Source organism: Pelobates fuscus, chromosome 12, assembly GCF_036172605.1.
Source record: "Pelobates fuscus isolate aPelFus1 chromosome 12, aPelFus1.pri, whole genome shotgun sequence".
Classification (NCBI taxonomy): Eukaryota; Metazoa; Chordata; class Amphibia; order Anura; family Pelobatidae; genus Pelobates; species Pelobates fuscus.
The window spans coordinates 102536541-102555154 of record NC_086328.1 but is presented as its reverse complement, the minus strand read 5'-3'; the positions used below and the strand labels follow the sequence as shown (position 1 = coordinate 102555154).

Below are 18614 nucleotides of genomic sequence, written 5' to 3'. Positions count from 1 at the left end.
AAAGCATTGCCAGCAGGGGGAGTGCCTGTAATGACAGGTACTCCCCCTGCTGTCTGAAAAAAAATAAATAAATGTTAAAACAGTGTAAAAATAAATTATATATACTTAGATCATATATATATTTATTATATATATGATCTAAGTATATATATACACACATATACACACATACACATAAATATGCATACACTGTCTACGTGTATTTTAATATTAATATATACATAATTATATATATATATTAATATCAAAATACACGTACAATGATATTGATTAAATATATATATAATTTTCATTATATATATTTATATATAATAAAAATAAATAAATATATAAATACGTTAAAAAAATAAATAAAAAAAATAATAAAAAAATAATTAAAAAAAATAGATAAAAAATATATAAACATGCGTAATTTCGTTCTAACTGTATTTTAAAATTAATATATATATATTGATATCAAAATACATGTAGAACGAAATAATATATATATCTATATACATAAGTATATACGTATATATCACTATGTATATACCTATATATAAATGAAAATAATAAAAAAAAATTATATACATATATATACACACATATATATATACACACACATATATATATAATAATTCTACGCATATATTTATGTAATAATTTTACATAATTAGGTCATTTTATTAATTACAATTTGCAGGACCTGCCTGCCAACCCAGGCCAAAAGTTCAGGGAATTACATTGTCTAGCACTATATTTAACTCTGTAACTTTCCAAGACACCATGAAACCTGTACATGGGTACTGTTTTACTCGGAAGACTTCGCTGAACACAAATATTAGTGTTTCAAAACAGTAAAATATATTACAACGACGATATCGTCAGTGACAGTGACATTTTTTGCATTTTTCACACACAAATGGCACTTACACTGACGATATAATTGTTGTGATACGTTTTACTGTTTTGAAACACTAATATTTGTGTTCAGCGAAGTCTCCGGAGTATAACAGTACCCCTCATGTACAGGTTTTATGGTGTTTTCAAAAGTTACAGAGTAAAATATAAGGTTTGCGTTTCAGTTTTTTCACATTAAAATTCGCCAGGTTGCCTTTGAGACCGTATGGTAGCCCAGGAATGAAAATTATCCCCATGATGGCATACCATTTGCAATAGTAGACAACCCAGGGTATTGCAAATAGGGTATGTTCAGTTTTTTTAGTAGCCACTTAGTCACAAACACTGGCCAAAATTTGCGTTCAAATTAGTTTTTTGCATTTTCAAATATTAACACTAACTTTGGCCAGTGTTTGTGACCAAGTGGCTACTAAAAAAGACTGGACATACTCAATTTGCAATACCTTAGGTTGTCTACTTTTGCAAATGGTATGCCATCATGGGGGTAATTCTTATTTCTGGGCTTATTTCTGGGCTACCATATGGTCTCAAAGGCAACGTAACCAATCTGGCGAATTTCAATGTAAAAAAACTGAAATATGTAACACGCTATATTTGACCCTGTAACTTCCCAAAACACCATAAAACCTGTACATAGGGGGTACTGTTTTACACGCGAGACATCGCTGAATACAAATATGTGTATTGTATTGCAGTAAAAGCAAACAGTATTATGACATTCACAGTTAGAATGTCACGTAGAACTAAAAAACTAAAAAAAAGAACTAAAAAAATTTAAAAAATTCTTATTTTCTCCCATTTTTAAAATATTTTTTTCATATTAAATTATGTTCCATACCTAAATATTTGATGTTAAACGAAAGCCCAGTTTCCCCTGAATAAAATTATATATAATAATGGGGGGTGCATTTAATATGAAAGAGGTGAATTATGGTTGGACAGACATATAGCGCAAATGCCAGGTTTTGTTTACGTTTTTTTGGATCACAACTTGTACATTTGGCTGCGGTCTTAAGGGGTTAATAAACTTTTGAAATGGTTCAATGCTGTTATATAAACTTTTGAAATTATCTATTTACAGAAATCACCAGTATTGTCTATGGGGATTTTTCCGGAGTAATTTGGAATTAAATCGTTTAGAAAGCTTATTAAATCCAGGCCTAATTTAAATAAATTTCCCATTATCAAAAGTAGAGGTGTTTTTCAATTATGTAATATTTCTAAAGTTCTACTCTATACCTTAGGTAATGTTTAGGGGCATAGTTACATTTTAATTTGTTTGTTAGACTTGTGCATTCAATTTCGTTCAAATTACAGTTCATCCAAATTTAGGCAGATTGTCTGTTTGGCCGAATTCCGTATCTCTGAAGTGCCATACGGACAAATTACTTGTGTGATGATCGAATATGTTGTTTGCTTCTGGATTCGGGGTTCTGCTAGTGGCATCAACAATAGAGATGATTTACAGGAAAATAGATGATAGGTGGCAAGGGGACAGTCACTAAACATTGATTTAAGTGAGAGGTGACCAATAAAGGGAAAAGCATGAGGAGTTGTTAACCATTTCTATACAATTATTCATTATATATGTAATACATTTATAAATATAGATATATCACTGCTCCACCTATTTTTCCTTCTATTGATTACTTTTTCTCTCTTGATCTGTGAACTTGATCTGTGATTTTTCCGTGTACTGCAAAATCTATATATAACACTTATATATCATGGATGATATTTGGATGAGTAGAACCATACCGTGGTCGGGAGAACCATCACGTGATTGGTTGTCTCCAGAACTGAATTTTTTCCCTGTGCACACGTCAATTGTTTGTTCTTATTTTGGGACGTTAATGCCTTTGCATGTATCATGCTAGTATGGTTAATTGTCTGATTTATTCTAAAATGCTGTTTGCCCACATTTCAGCATGCACCTCATGCAAGTGGATTCAGTTCAGCGATGGATGGATGAGTTGATGTTGATGACTGAGTGTGAATGCATGTGCATTCTCCAGTCGAAACCAATCAGTGTGGAAGATGATTCCCAAAGCGAACTCATGTTTTCCCCACAAGAAAACATGCAAAATAGTTTGGAAATGCTGCTGAAGAGAGCTTGGATTATTAGCACGGAACTGACAAAAATTGTTCAAAAGTTAGAAAAAAACAAATGGAGACGGATCCATACCATGACCATGAGGACCAACTGCCATGTACGATCAATGATTAAAGAGTACAACACGTTTACTAAAACGTCCAGCGGCGAAATGCATCAGGTAGGTGCTACATTGATTGCTGTTGGGTTTCGTTAACTGACTAATGATTGCATTTTACTCTGCAGATTGTTAGAGTATTAATACGATACTGTCCTGCTGGATGATCTTGCTGCCTTCTCACCCCTCCACTCCCCAACATTATTACTTTTACTCAGTCACAGTTGTCACAAAAGACAACATTTCAGCCTAGATCATGGGTGCCCAAAAGGTAGATCCCCAGATATTGTAGAACTACAACTCCCATGATACTTTGCATGACTTTGCATGCCTTTAGAACGACAAAGCATCATGGAAGCTGTAGTTCTAAAACATCTGAGGATCTTCCTTTTGGGCACCCCTGGCCTAGATGGCCTTCAAAGAACATTCCAAGCACCATAAACACTACAGCACACTGTAGTGGTTATGGTGTCAGATATGCCCTGCTGCCCAACCTGCATTGTGTGAAAAAGTTGCATTTGAGCACCGTACATCATTGCTAATTGTGCCATTCTATTCTTTACTTTATTCTTTCACTACATATCATGCACAGCGACCCCATCACTCACAGTCATACAATAACTAAACTAACATTCTAGATCTTCACACTAGGATTGCGGTTCCTGGGTTCCTAATCAGGACAGCCTTGCTGGGTCCGTAGGAATTCGTGATACATTTAACCCTTTGGTTGATTCTCGAGCAAACTATTGATGACAGATAACACTGAAACAGTTAAATCACAGGCAGGGATTTTTTACTAAGTTTACCAAATTGCTTTCCATAATTTACCTTTTTCCAAAGCAAAGCAAGAACCGAATTCTCTGCTTGCAATTTGAAAGGTCAGTTCCATCGTATTGAGTTGCGTAAATTCATACAAGCGATTTGTGCACTCACAGACTCTTATCACTGTAATTGTCACTTTGGATTGGCGTAAATTATGGAAAAAATAATGTGTGCTATCAGGTTTCAAAACAGAATAATAACTCTTAATTAAGTCGTTTTACAGAAAAGAGAACACAATTATATATAAAAAAAAAAAAAGCAGAAAAAACCTCCGGATACGTAGAAATGACGGCCAGATGCCTAATGCACAGTTTTCTGTCACTGACATATATTTGACTATTTATAGATAGTGTGGAATGATACGTTTTTTATATTTCTGTTCTCACATGACCCTTACAGAATATTAACATATTTTAATATTGTTTTGTTTAATGCGTTCTGCCTTTGTTCTATATAGAAATAGTCACAAAATCTGTTACCTTTGCTTGCAGTATGAATCTATTCTTATGGACAAGTGTTCCGAACTCACAGACATTACTGAGAGGTAAAGTTCATTTATAGAACAAATTCTAGAAGTTTTTCGTGATTCATTTTGAAAACTATATCGTAAGGGCAGCTAGAATGTTAATATATATATATTAACGAGGACAGATAACTACCCACAAACATTCATCATTTACTGTTTGTATTATGCAATTGCAATAAACCTCAATTATTCAGTAGCAAGAAATAGATGTTAAAGACACGTGACAATATCTGTGTACTTCAAAAATGATCATTTAAAAAAAAAAAAAGTTCTATGAATGATTCGTAGTAAGTCATTATTTTGTGTAGAATTCCATGCACAAAATGTATAAAGTAGAGTCTAAAATGCAAAAAATATAATACAAAAAAATAAGATTCTAGCATTAAATAACGAGCCTGCAGATGGTTTTATATTTAGAAAATAAAGCATATTCCCACTCTGTAAAGTTAATATACATTAGAAATCCAGGATTTCAGAACTGCTACAAGGGTTAAGGTTTGGAGAGAGATCCCTGATTTCTTTCTTCTCCAAATAGGGTGATAGCACAATGTCTTCGGAAATCCGAATCTCTAAGAGAATAGTTGCAATCATTGATGGGCCCAGTTTAGTATAGTGATTCAGTCACGATCATCGTATCTCAGGAGACAGTACCCAATATATTGTCTGCTATTAAAACAAATCATTCTTTATTATTTCCTAATTATCGATTTTCCAATTCTTGTTTATTAATATTGCCCCTTTTGTTATTTGTTAGAAAATATAAATTTGTCCGCTAACATTTTGCAGGAACTTTTTCAAGAAAAAAAATAATTGTAATATATATATAATTATTTTTTTTTGCCCACTGTTGTCCAGAATGTGGGCAATAGATTAACATGAAGTTAGTTCAAGATTTTCACAAGCCTAATTAAAACGTTTCTTTGCTTTGTTATGAGATGCAGATGTACGCAGACCAATGACGACGAAGCACTATCGTCCATGAAATTGCACATTAATGACACTCTGACGTGTGTTGGACAGTACTTTAGTCAACTGATCAATCTTGCTTTAATGCAAGAAATAAAGGTAAGAAATATGTGAAAAAGATACTTTTTGTAACAGAGTCATACATAGAAGAATATTAATTTTACTAAACCGTTATTTGCTTTAAAAAATAGGAAAATGCATTTCCAAGAGGAAAAAATAAGATATGGAGTATTTTGGTCTAAATTTTATAATTCCTTTTTTGATTTGCCACAGTTCTTTGTTTAGTGAATAACATAGGATATTAAATTCAGCAAACCTCAATATAAGACTGCACAAACACAGTGCATCTAATCCCCAGCATTCTGAAGAGTCAAAAAAGCCTCAAATGATATGGCCATTAAACAGATCAGGCCGTAAAAGAGTTTATATCTGACCTATCGCTCAGCGGTGCCCTGGTACTTTAATTTATTACATTGTACGGTAAGTCAATGTAAACACATGTATACACATATAGAGAGCTAACTATAAATTAGTTACGTGTTTGTATTGAAAAGAAATGTGAAAAAAAGAGTAGTGTTAAAATCAGCTAATGTTCAATGCAAAACAGTGAAACACAATGAGAATTTCAGGGTGCGATTTCTACGATCGGAGAAATGTCTTGTCCTCCAGCGTACAGTAATTAAACATGAATTATTTTGTTCCATGATGTAATGCTTTCTCTTGGAGCCACATGTCTGTCTAAGGTCATTTTACTGACAGAGTGGAGAAGAAGCTGCATTTTGTTGTCATTATGCCATTCCATTATTTCTTTCTAAGATCTTACATCATGCAAGCACTTCTTTAAAACTGAGAAAAAAAGCTTAATGTATTATTTACCAAAAAATCCCAAACCCTGAATAATTAATTATTGTCCCTTTGTGTCAGCATTCGACGTTCTGTAAAGACCTTGTACTGGGTTTCAGCCTTGATATTGTTTATTACCTTGAATGTCTAATTTGTATTTTTTTATATTGTTTTTCCATCAATGACTGAAAAGAAAACAAAAAACTAACCTTCCTTTTGAGAGGAATATTTGATCTTCACATTGTAGCAAAGTTTTAGTTCCATTCCATGTTCTCTGGTGGCTCCAACTGGTGTAAATGTAGTGAGACAGGTATCTCTTGAGGTTCTACTTATTTTAGGGTATGGTGATCATGATTGGATTTAAAGTTCCATCTCCGACAGAGGCATAGTTTAATGTCACATGACAATATACATCACTTGATGTCACCCATTCCTCGTGAAACCCTTATATGTTTCCCTCTGCCTCTGGTCTCTTTCTATCTATTTCTTTGGTCTCTGTCTGGAGATCCAGCCATGATCCTATGGAAGATGGTTAATAAAATGTAAGGAAGAACCTTACATGACCCTTGACCAGGTGGGTGTTATTAATTTAAAATAACTTGTCACAATGTCCAAAGCTCCTAGTGATAACTATACCATATATGTCTATTCATGCCTGTTTGCAGTAGAAATATCTGCTGATATCAGAGGGATAGGTTATGGCAGATATAAGAAAAAAATTGTACAGATATGTTTTGGACAATGAGCCTGTCACGTTGGTAATAATGGGAGCTCTATTAGCGGGACAATGGGAAATAAGGGACAGATTTGAAGGCAAAGTCCATTCCAAGGTCAAGAGTCTAGGAGGCAAGGCTCAAATTCAGTTAAACAGGCACGAGATCCAAGATCCAAATAGGCAGTAGGTCCGAAGTGAATAAACAAAATACACAGTTATGGGACAAAAGTCAAAGGTCACAACCGAAATACAGCACAGAATAAATGTGAAAAACACTGAGAACATAAAATTAATGTGCAACTTGCCCAGATCATTCTGTTCTTTAGAAATGAGTGCTTATTTAGATCATGCCGGTCTTCCAGTACCACCTCCAGGTCCCAGCATGAGCTGGGATTGGGGCATTGCTTAGGATGGCCGAGAATGCATAAATCGGGTGCAGGCTCAAGCCCTCCCCCTAAGACTTTGGAGATCCCATCGGACACCCCACTTCTCCCAGGGAAGTATACTGCCCCAGATGGAGTAAGTGATTACCAAAACGAGTCCCTGGATGCTTCGTGAAGGGTTGGACTAAACCTGCCCCAATTGGCTCTCTTCCTCCTCTATTAGCGGAAAGTGCAGGAGCTGTGATCATATAAATGTAATCCTAACAGAGTCCTGATTGTTGGTGTAAACTATGTCCTCTGTTGGACATCATTCAGTATTCTATGCCCCAACTACCATCCACATGTAGCCCTTCCACAATCCCTCTACTTGGAATAATTCCTAAATTTGCCTGCAAAGAATCATTATTGACTATATATTGATAATCAAATTCATCCTTTAATCATAAAGCAGTGTATAATGTCTTTATTTGCTTTCACAACTCTGGTTAACTTTATTTTTTTATTCTCCTTATTCATTTTGTAGCTTTTTGTAGTTTTTGCCTTTTTGCGTCAGAACATAATTTGAGAGAGTTATAGTGCTTAGCATGAAACTACAGATACATTTTTTATATTTTTAGGTGTATAATAGAAAACTAATTTCGATACCACTTGATAAATGTAAAATGCATACAGATTCCTAGAACTGATGGATTTTGTAGGGTTGGGCTGAGCGTTGCCCCAGATCTTCCAGCACTTATGCGAATGTTCCTGCTATATCATTCGATGTACTGATTTCTTCCCTTTTACAGAATCTGGTCAAACAGCTGGAGATGTGTGACAATGTACAGAGTATGGAGTCCGCCATCCACCGGCTCTTTAGTCTGACCAAAGAAGGTTCTCGACTGTGTCAGCTCGTAGCCCAGGTAATGTGCATCACAGGTTACATTAGTTCAGATAAACTAATCAGAGGAACAAGCCCAGCAGAGTATAATTATTTAAATGTCAATTGTTTTATAATGTACTCACCACAGTAGCCCAGTAAGGGAGGTATATTTTATCATTACGTAGCTTACTGAACAAGGTAATGGGGCTGCCATTTGGAACAACTAACATGTTAGTCTTGCAGAATTTTTCATATTGATTTGTATGTGTTTCTACTATCTGGTGGCATTTATCCAAATATTGTACAGATAGCTGTCTATAATTAGGTGCTCACACTATGTAATTTGGCCTCTATTAGTTGGACAGATTGTATTTACTATACCCCTGGTAAGTGCACTTTAATAACAAAGACCTACTTTGCATAGAGTAGTATTTTGTTTAGTGACTAGTCCAATATAGCTTACCTTCAGAAAGTTATTTAATATGTAGTATAATACATTTGAAGAATGGGTTAAAAGCTTTGTTTAACAATTAAAAATAATAGTCACGAAGTCAATGTCTTAAATAATTTGTGTTGAAGTTTGTTGAGTTGTCCTTATATTAGTCAGACAACCATGTATCATATGCCTCTTAGAACTCTTGACTGTCTAAGCAGAGCCCCCTTCTTATCTTTTTTTTTTTAATTTATCATTTATTGATTACTTGCTGTTTTTTAATATGGCAAAACGCTTTGCTAGGTTGGTACGCGTATAGTAATATTTTCAGACATAAAATATATATCAATATATAAAATGAAATCAAAATAAATAAATTATTTGAAAAGTTTTTTTCAAATAATTTATAAAACGTATCTAATAATATTAAATTGAGGTCTACATGGGTAGTGAAGTCGCCCAGTAGGCAAAGATAATTAAATAATTTTATTTGAAAAAAAATAATAATCTTGAACTGAGATAGGATCATGATTTTATCCAGTATTCACATAAGATGAGTCCAACACTGAACTGCCTCCTTAAAAGAGATGGTTTGCTCATATGATGGCATTTAGTTTTATTTTCCTGTTTTCTCTCTTTATTGAAATGTTACCAGCTTAGGAGAATTGCTTGAATGTGTGAGTCTGACAGCATTTTAACTTCAAAAGGTTCCAAAACCAAAATTATAAGCACAACTTAATGTCACTAGGGACTCGTTGACAAAATGGCAGCTGCCAGTATGTGGCAACAAAGTGATGAATCATGGGAAAATTATTGTCAGATGAATTATAATTTGGCAAGCCATTGGGCTCAATAAGTTGATTAGCGCCACTTGCTTTTCAGTAAGATGATTTTATATATAATTGTGCCAAGTATTTTAAAAAAAGACATGCATTAATAGTATTAGCAGGGAGGATAAACAATAAAATGTTTTTTAGGATTCCTTGTTAATAAAATATCATTATTTAATGGTTGGACTGGCTAAATTGCACAGCAGGAGAATCGAGCAAGACCTATTCAAACAAAAGTGATATATAAATAAAAAAATAACCGATTTAAACTACTTTGGGCTGCAGTTTTGCATTTATCAGCTCACTGTTTAATGAATGAACACACATAGTGTTAAGAGGGAAATCAAGGAGTGTTAAATGAAAATTCCTCACTAAAAAGGAACAGAATTATTACAGAATTTAATAAAAAATAAAAAAAAGGCTGTGCATTAAACTGCTTTCGAGGTGTCACCCAAAAAGGTAAAAAGGAATAAACTTTAATTTATTTTAACGTGAGTCTGAACTTTCACTGATTTGCAATCTGACTAATGCCCTGCGGATTGCGAAGAGGGTCTATTCGTGACGCCGGAACACATTAAGTGCAGTGACCCCAACATTTGAAAAGAGATTACATTTCCAAAGCTGAACAATGAATGATATTTATGAGCCAGATTCCACAGAGCTACTATACTGCCCCTAGTGATAGAAATAGGTTTAAACACTAAGGGTTTTCTCACAAAGTAGAGAATTGGCTTCCGAACATCTTACATTTAGGACAACACAAAACAAACATACTAAAGTTATTGCCCACACCAACCCTCAACCAAACATTAAAAAATCTCCCACATGTCAATAATAATAGGCAATGACCTGCAACATCAAACTACCAAGAAAACCAGAAATTATGCTGCTCCATCTTGGATGGTCTAAAGTAAGTAAATTAACAGTGATTATTCATGCTGAACCGAGGGAGGGACAAACTCAGTTTGGAGAGTTAATTAGTAATGACAGAATTCTAAAATGGGTGGTCTATATATACCAGCCCTGCCCCCAAACAATTGTTCCCCAGTTACCACTAAGGTCCACCTACGCCCGGCTCCAAGCCATGTCAAGGCCCCTTTCCCCTAAGCTGCGTTTGTTCCATAAGGCTACATGACTGCAGGTATGCACTTATCACACAGTACCAACCCTGGAGATCTGTAGGCATATTCCTGGAATCTATTGCATCATTCACAAGAGTGACATTAAGAGGTTGCAGGAGAACCAAGGCTTTTTAGGAGTTTTCCTCAATTTATCCACCTATTTTCACTGATGTCCTGAGATATCATGATTAGTTTTAGAATAAGAAGTCCTTTAGCCTATCACAAGAAGTCAGGGAGAAAATGAAACACGAGATATAAATACATGTTGGTAGCTGAACATATACCGGTATTATTGAAAACAGTGCATACGAAGATTATTAGGAGAAAAAGTTATATATATATATGGCAAAAACACAATAATAGGTCGCGCTATAAAAAAGAGAATAAATAAATATAAGGTACTCACATACGTTAAAAGCGTAAGAATAAAAGTAAAATAAAATCAAATTAAATTAAATTAAATTAAATTAAATTAAATTAAAAAATTACAAAATGTACAGATAATAGTCCCAATACTTGGTAAGCTTCTTATGGGTTCCAGTAGGCTTGTAGAGACTTAGGTGTGTAGTGTTTCCAATGAGAAGCTGGATCCTCTAATGCTTGGGCAGTCTTGACTCAGTGATGGACATAAAAATGAGAAAACAGAGAGACTCCAATAGTGCAAACTGTGTGATGTACAGCTAAAAAAAATGTAAGGTTGAGTAGCCACAACAGTTTTGACATATATCGCATCAACGTACAAGAAAGAACCTCGCCATGACGTGATATAATTGCACTTTTTTAACATCAACTAGCACGATAGTATGTCATAATATCTTTACAGAGTTTGCAGTGTCATCGTGTGCTGAGACATTTGCCTTCAACGTAATATATAGTATCTCCATAAATTATCTCAGTTCAATCTTTACATTAAAGTTATATTATTTTAAGGTGCACTTTTCACCACTCCTCCTAAACTTAGCGGAAATATGGATAAATGGATATAAAGGGATTTTTAATATGATTGATTTTTTAAATTAGAAATAAGAAAATTAAGAAATATTTACTGAGATTTGAAATGAAAAGTAGGGAATGGGTAATGTATATGTATTTATTTTTTACATACTATAATTATTTATATAATTAAAGCATATTCTCACATATATAAATAAGAGGTTTATTTATACAAATACCATTCAGGTTTCTGGATAACTGACACGGCAAGGGAGACACAATGGCCACAAAGTGATTTCTTTTCAGGATCACTACAGATAATTCATATGTAGGGTTGGATTATATATTTGTATGTAAGTAGAAGGTTACGACTCTAATAGGGAAGGAGCGGAGACAGGACATATAATACATTTATACTAACGTGACATTTTACATTTAAGAAATGAAGGACATTTGGAAACATGACTCACGTGAGGTAAAGAGGTAAACAGGAGCCATAAAACGAGATGAGAAATGAGGAAACTCTGCGTTGAGGAAATTAGTACATTGTTTTATGGGTGATCCAGAGTTCACATATAAGATTAAAATACAGTTAAAACCAGAGCAACCAATGGAATTGTGCCATTCAATTTCCCCTTCTTTACAAGGTTAGGCTGCTATCATGCCGGATTGTAATGGTAAATCAGTAGGTGCTAAATCAGGGGAGGCAGTCAGCCACTCTCTATGTAACCTCATGATCAGTCATGGTTCATTTTAGACCTGAAGAGTACTTATTACTGCTTACTGAGTACTTATTACTGCTTACTGAGTACTTATTACTTAGTACGTCATTACTGCTTACTGAGTACTTATTACTGCTTACTGAGTACTTATTACTGCTTACTGAGTACTTATTACTTAGTACGTCATTACTGCTTACTGAGTACTTATTACTGCTTACTGAGTACTTATTACTGCTTACTGAGTACTTATTACTTAGTACGTCATTACTGCTTACTGAGTACTTATTACTGCTTACTGAGTACTTATTACTGCTTACTGAGTACTTATTACTGCTTACTGAGTACTTATTACTTAGTACGTCATTACTGCTTACTGAGTACTTATTACTGCTTACTGAGTACTTATTACTGCTTACTGAGTACTTATTACTTAGTACGTCATTACTGCTTACTGAGTACTTATTACTGCTTACTGAGTACTTATTACTGCTTACTGAGTACTTATTACTTAGTACGTCATTACTGCTTACTGAGTTCTTATTACTGCTTAATGAGTACTTATGACTGCTTGCTGAATACTTATTTCAGCTTACTGAGTACTTATTACAGCTTACTGAATATTTATGACTGCTTACTGAGTACTTATTACTTAGTACATCATTACAGCTTACTGAATACTTATTACTGCTTAATGAGTACTTATGACTGCTTGCTGAATACTTATTACAGTTTACTGAGTACTTATTACAGCTTACTGAATATTTATGACTGCTTACTGAGTACTTATTACTTAGTACATCATTACAGCTTACTGAATACTTATTACTGCTTAATGAGTACTTATGACTGCTTGCTGAATACTTATTACTGCTACTGAGTACTTATTACTGCTTACTAAGTAGTTATGACTGCTTGCTGAGTACTTATTACAGCTCACCGAGTACTTCATTACTGCTTACTAAGCAATTAGGACTGCTGACTGAGTACGTCATTACTTCATTACTGCTCACGATGCCTCTGTTTGTCGTGTGAGCAGTTTACGTTACAGGTACAATGTTAGCAGTTTTTATTTTGGACACTGCTGGGACATCCCAATGGGAAACTAGAGGACAGAGTCCCCTGTCCAGTCTTGCTGTGCCCGGCTGATTAGGACAGCAGTTCTCTCTCTCTCCCTCTCTGTAGATATATATAATATTTATAGTTTGACAATCTTGATAAAGTTGATACATAGTGTGAGAATCTTGATAAGATAATGAAAATGACTCTACTGTAGGTACTGTGGGCTTAGGTAGTGCAAGATAAAACTGGACACTTACATTATATAATTAGTTATATTTGTATTTTACTATATGAGAAAGAGGGTACCTTGTAGAGAAATAAGGCTTGCAATTTATATGTTAATATATTTTATGACTAAGTTGATAAAGAATGTTTTAATATTTAAAAAAAAAAAAACGGAAGTATCTGTAATTACCTAATACGTACATACTTACCAAATAAATTCAATTCAGCAACATGATTCAAGCACACACAATATTTACATGCACTTGACTTTAGCACATTGATTTATTGCAATCAGATTTTTGTAACTTTTACTGGTGATGAATCGTGGGAGGCAAGCTACGAGTCTAGAACATCTGACGGGGATATTTACTAACGTGAGATATTTTGGAATCCAAAGTGAATTTAAAATTGTAGATCGAAATAGCCGAAAATTAGGACACAGACATCAATTGTATAGATTACTTTTTACTGATACTGAAATAAATTTAATTGAATAACATTTTTTTTTTTCATTTATAAATTCATCCTTTACTAGAAGTATTGGGGATTAAGGTTTTAGAGATTCTAAGTCTCCATCATTGAAACAAACGGTGGCCAAGACTTCTGATAATTGATTTTAACAGCCCTGCCGTGCTTTATCAAGCAAAAAATATAGATGAGATCAAAACAAAGTAAACAAAATGCTCCATTGTCCATCCATTGTTTCCTCTAAAAAAACTAAATTGAACAATTTTGTCTTTGTAAAAAGATATAAATAATTGACCAATTCCAGTAAAAAAAAACAAAAAACGACGCCATGTTATATGTGTTTATCAACTTCAAAAACATGCAATTTCGTGTTATATTAAGCATATGAAATATCTGATGTTATCTGCCTCCATTCATTCATCTCTATTATAAATATACCATACAAATATAAAGTAGAATATAAAATACATGCTTTATATCTCCCAATGACAGTTCTTTTATTAATACCAATCTGGAGCTCGTTACGTGATAATTAAGTACAGTTTCTCATTTCCCGGAAGGTGATTTAATTAATAAATGTACCATTTTGACTTTTTCTTCACATTTAATTAAAATGGTATTTAAAATGCTAAAAGTCAGTTGTGTTAACACATGCCTCCCACAGAAGGCAAATTGTGTGGTCTGTGGTATAGTTGTGTTTTTGTAAATTCAGTGTTTTTTTTCTTTTAAATGTGCTGTTTAATCAGAGAAAAAGTCACTGTTTGACAAAGGTTTGAAATCTTAATCATTAGCTTTTAATTTGTACTTTTTTTGTACTTCAACAGCAAAATCTGTAGGTAACATTTGTGTTAAAGGAACATATTCAAATGTTATTGAAAATACTTCCTCTATCAAATTTCATCATTGCATTTCAGCAGCTCGTTGGCTTCACTTTTTATATATAATAAACTATATATTTTTTGCATTTATTTAACTTGCAATTCCACATACGGCCACAAGGGGCAGGAACACCTAGCCGGACTTGGGGTAGTTTTCCTCCTCTACCCCACTGTGGAGTCCATTTCATTGAAACATACTGTTTGTTGCCTTATCAACACATTAACACAATATCATAATTTAACTAATTCTAAACGACAAATTTCTGTTATAATTGTTTGCATTCTAATGTTTGTCATCTTGGCTGACCAATAGATTATCCTTAATGTTTGTAGCCTATAGCTTTAGTATTCATTTCGATACTTTTTCTATTTTGTTTCACTGTGATGTAAATTAGTGTTTTTTAAACAGCACAAAATATAATATCTAAAGATCCCCAATTTCTATGTGTTGTACTTGCCTGCCAGCTGGTTCAGTTATTAAAAAAAGATAATTTATATGTGGTCTAATTAAGCAACTGTGTTGAACAAAAAAAATGATTGTACTGCGCTACTTCACAGGAAGGTGCTGTTGTTGTGCTGTTCAAGATCTGTCGACAAGACTGTTACAAGGGCCTGTATCCATCTGCCCTCAGGACCCTGGCCTCAGTGTGTTGCGTGGAGGAGGGGATTTACCAGCTGGAAAAGGTATTGGGGGAACAGTTACATCATTGGTTTAAATGAAGGATGCAATTACTGGGTCTCCGGACCGGAATGATGCATCTACAAGCAGAAAGTGAAAATGTTACTGAGCAATTGGTTATGAGCAAGTTTGTTTTTCTCTTAAAAATTGTATTATCTGTCATTACCTGAAATTGCTTCTGATTCTGTATAACTCCCCAGGCATTAACTCTTTATAACTGAACACACATTATATGATCCGTCTCACTCACCAAACAATCACTGTATTAGTCTGAAATCACAAATCCCTTTATCTAGAGTTTACATCTAGGGTCTCGTAAAGCGACACGAAATTCTGAGTGATTAGTGATATTAGTCATTAGTGTTATTAGGTAAACATTTTATTGTTCCTACAGAAATTAGTTAATACAATCTCCCTATGACATTGAATAGTATGGAACGGAGAGCCTGGTATTTAGAGATTTCTACCATGTCTCCTCATTCCCCTTTAGCGTACATATTAATATGCATTATGCTGTTTATGTGACCATGCAGTGTCCCATCCTTGGATACACCCCAGATTTTTTAGTAATTTGGGGTTCATAAAATCTGCACAAATGTGAGAGCTTTCAGAAGGTTTGTTGTAACAGCCTCAATGACAGTAGATAGGCCCATATTCTGACCTTGGATGAAATTAGCTTCATGCTTTAAACAGTTATGTTGCCATTGTAATCTTTTATCATAACAATGCATTAAGGATTTAAAGCACATAATTCCGTTACTTAATTTTCTACAAAACACATGGCTTTAAAATCAGGAAGTCTAAGCTCAAGGCGAGGAATAAAATGGACATCCACAGAGCCATCCATTAACACCTCTTTCAGGTTCTAAACGCTTTTAAAGGTCAAGAGCATCATTATGACTTCTCCTCAAACAACGTGTAAATAAAATCTGTATATTTCATTTTGTGAGGAACACAAACCAGTGTCACCCACCAGCTGCATAAATCTCCATGTACTCACCAACCAAGCAAGACAAAACATTCAATTTAACTTTCCACATCGAACTAACAGGATGAATCCAGACACATTTATAGATTTGGAAAACTCATCTAAATAAGACTCACAGCCTTATGAACTCAGGAGGAACCTTAATTCCTTGGACCTCCAGCAGCTGTCAGCTGATATTGATTCACAACTGCTATCCATCGCTTCCCTCTCCTGTCCCTCACTGGCCATCTCCACATATAACACTACCCTCACCTCTACCTTGAACGCTACAGCCCCACTCCAAACATGTACACCCCCAACCACGGCATACTAAATCAACACGCTACCTGCAAAGATACTCCCATTGTGCTGAATGCTCCTGGAGGAAGTCTCGCACCTAGGCAGACTATCTCCAATCATAGATTCATATACAGCGCAGCCCTTGCCCTCGCCAAACAGTCATACTTTTCCTCTCTTATTAGTTCATGCTCCCGCAATCCCAGGTGTCTCTTTGACACCTTTAACTCTCTTCTTCGCCCTGCTGTGGCCACCCCCCAAACTAACCTTACAGCTGATAACTTTGCATGCTACTTTACCGACAAGATTGAACAGCTAAGGAAAGAATTCTCTCCACCTTGCCGTCCTTTTTCTTAACCACACATAGTTCATGCCTTTCCTACCCTTCAGACTTTCTCTTCAGCTACTGAACAAGAGGTGGCTGCACTTCTCCTTTCCTCTTGCCCTACCTCTTGCCCGCTCAATCCTTTCCCATCTCATCTTATCAGATCTCTCTCCCCTTGCCTTGTGCCTTCCTTAACTGCTCTCTCTCTTCTGGCATTGTCCCTGCTGACCTTAAACATGCCACTGTAGTACCCATCCTGAATAAAACCTCTATTGACCCTTCCTTCCTCTTTAACTATAGTCCCATATCCCTGCTCTTTTTTTCCTCAAAGCTTCTGGAAAGACTTGTCTTTACCCGTATGTCTCACTTTCTCAATTCCAAATGTCTCCTTGACCCTCTTCAATCTGGCTTCCGCCCTCTCCACTCTACTGAGACTGCTCTTATCAAAGTTACTAGCGACCTAATCACAATCCAAAGGCCACTACTCCATATTAATTCTTCGTGACCTCTCTGCTGCCTTTGACATAGTTGATCGTGCTCTCCTTCTTCAAACTTTTCAATCGCTTGGTCTCTGTGACTCTGTCCTCTCATGGTTTTCCTCTTATTTTTCCCAACGCTCATTCAGTGTCTCCTATTCTAATGATACCTCCTCCCCTCGTCCTGTCTCGGTTGGAGTCCCCCAAGGCTCTGTCCTTGGTCCCCTTCTTTTTTCTCTTTACACTGCCTCTCTTGGCAAAACTATTACCTAATTTGGATTCCAATACTACCTGTACGCTGATGACACCCAGATATATCTCTCCTCCCTGGACCTCTCCCCTGCCATCCTGCAACGTGTCACTTCTTGCCTTTCTTCCATCTCTGACTGGATGTCCTCCCGCTTTCTGAAACTCAATCTCTCTAAAACTGAGCTCCTTGTCTTTCCTCCTCCTAATACTAATCCTCCTCTTTTGCTCTCCCTTCAAGTTAGTGGTATCCACATCAGTCCATCCTTGCAAGCATGCTGTCTTGGTGTCATACTTGATTCTTGACTGCAATGAATGAATATTTCTGCAAGTTTGGTTTTCTCTTACAAATGTAATTTTCTGTCATCAACTGAAATGTTTCGGATTCTGTATAACTCCCCAGGCGTTACCGCTGTATGACTGAACACACATCACTGTATTAGTCTGAACTCAAATCTCCCTTTATTTAGAGTTTACATCTAGGGTCTCGTAACGTGACACTGACTTCAGAGTCAATGCAGAGTCTCACAGCGAATATACTGAGTGCAGCTAGTGAGCCATTTAACAAGACACCTGCATGGGCTGCTTTTTGCTGTAAAATGAGATCTCATAAAAATGACATATTATTTTTCGTTCTTCATTCCAGTCATAAGGATTTACAATGGTTCCTAACCGTTTATGTCCCGTTACTATTTGTCTTCAATGTAAAAATGAACAATAAGTCACAG

The 18614-nt window shown here is 35.2% G+C and overlaps 1 protein-coding gene across 1 annotated transcript in view; it reads left to right on the top strand.

Moving 5' to 3' along the window:
- The window catches only part of INSC (INSC spindle orientation adaptor protein), a 170639-nt gene that overhangs the window by 79994 nt on the left and 72031 nt on the right, over nucleotides 1-18614 (top strand). Inside the window, exons 3-7 of the mRNA XM_063438881.1 lie at nucleotides 2828-3173; nucleotides 4424-4476; nucleotides 5400-5523; nucleotides 8154-8267; nucleotides 15455-15580. Of these exons, the coding sequence (XP_063294951.1) occupies nucleotides 2828-3173; nucleotides 4424-4476; nucleotides 5400-5523; nucleotides 8154-8267; nucleotides 15455-15580 (763 nt within the window). The remainder of the gene's footprint in view (nucleotides 1-2827; nucleotides 3174-4423; nucleotides 4477-5399; nucleotides 5524-8153; nucleotides 8268-15454; nucleotides 15581-18614) is intronic.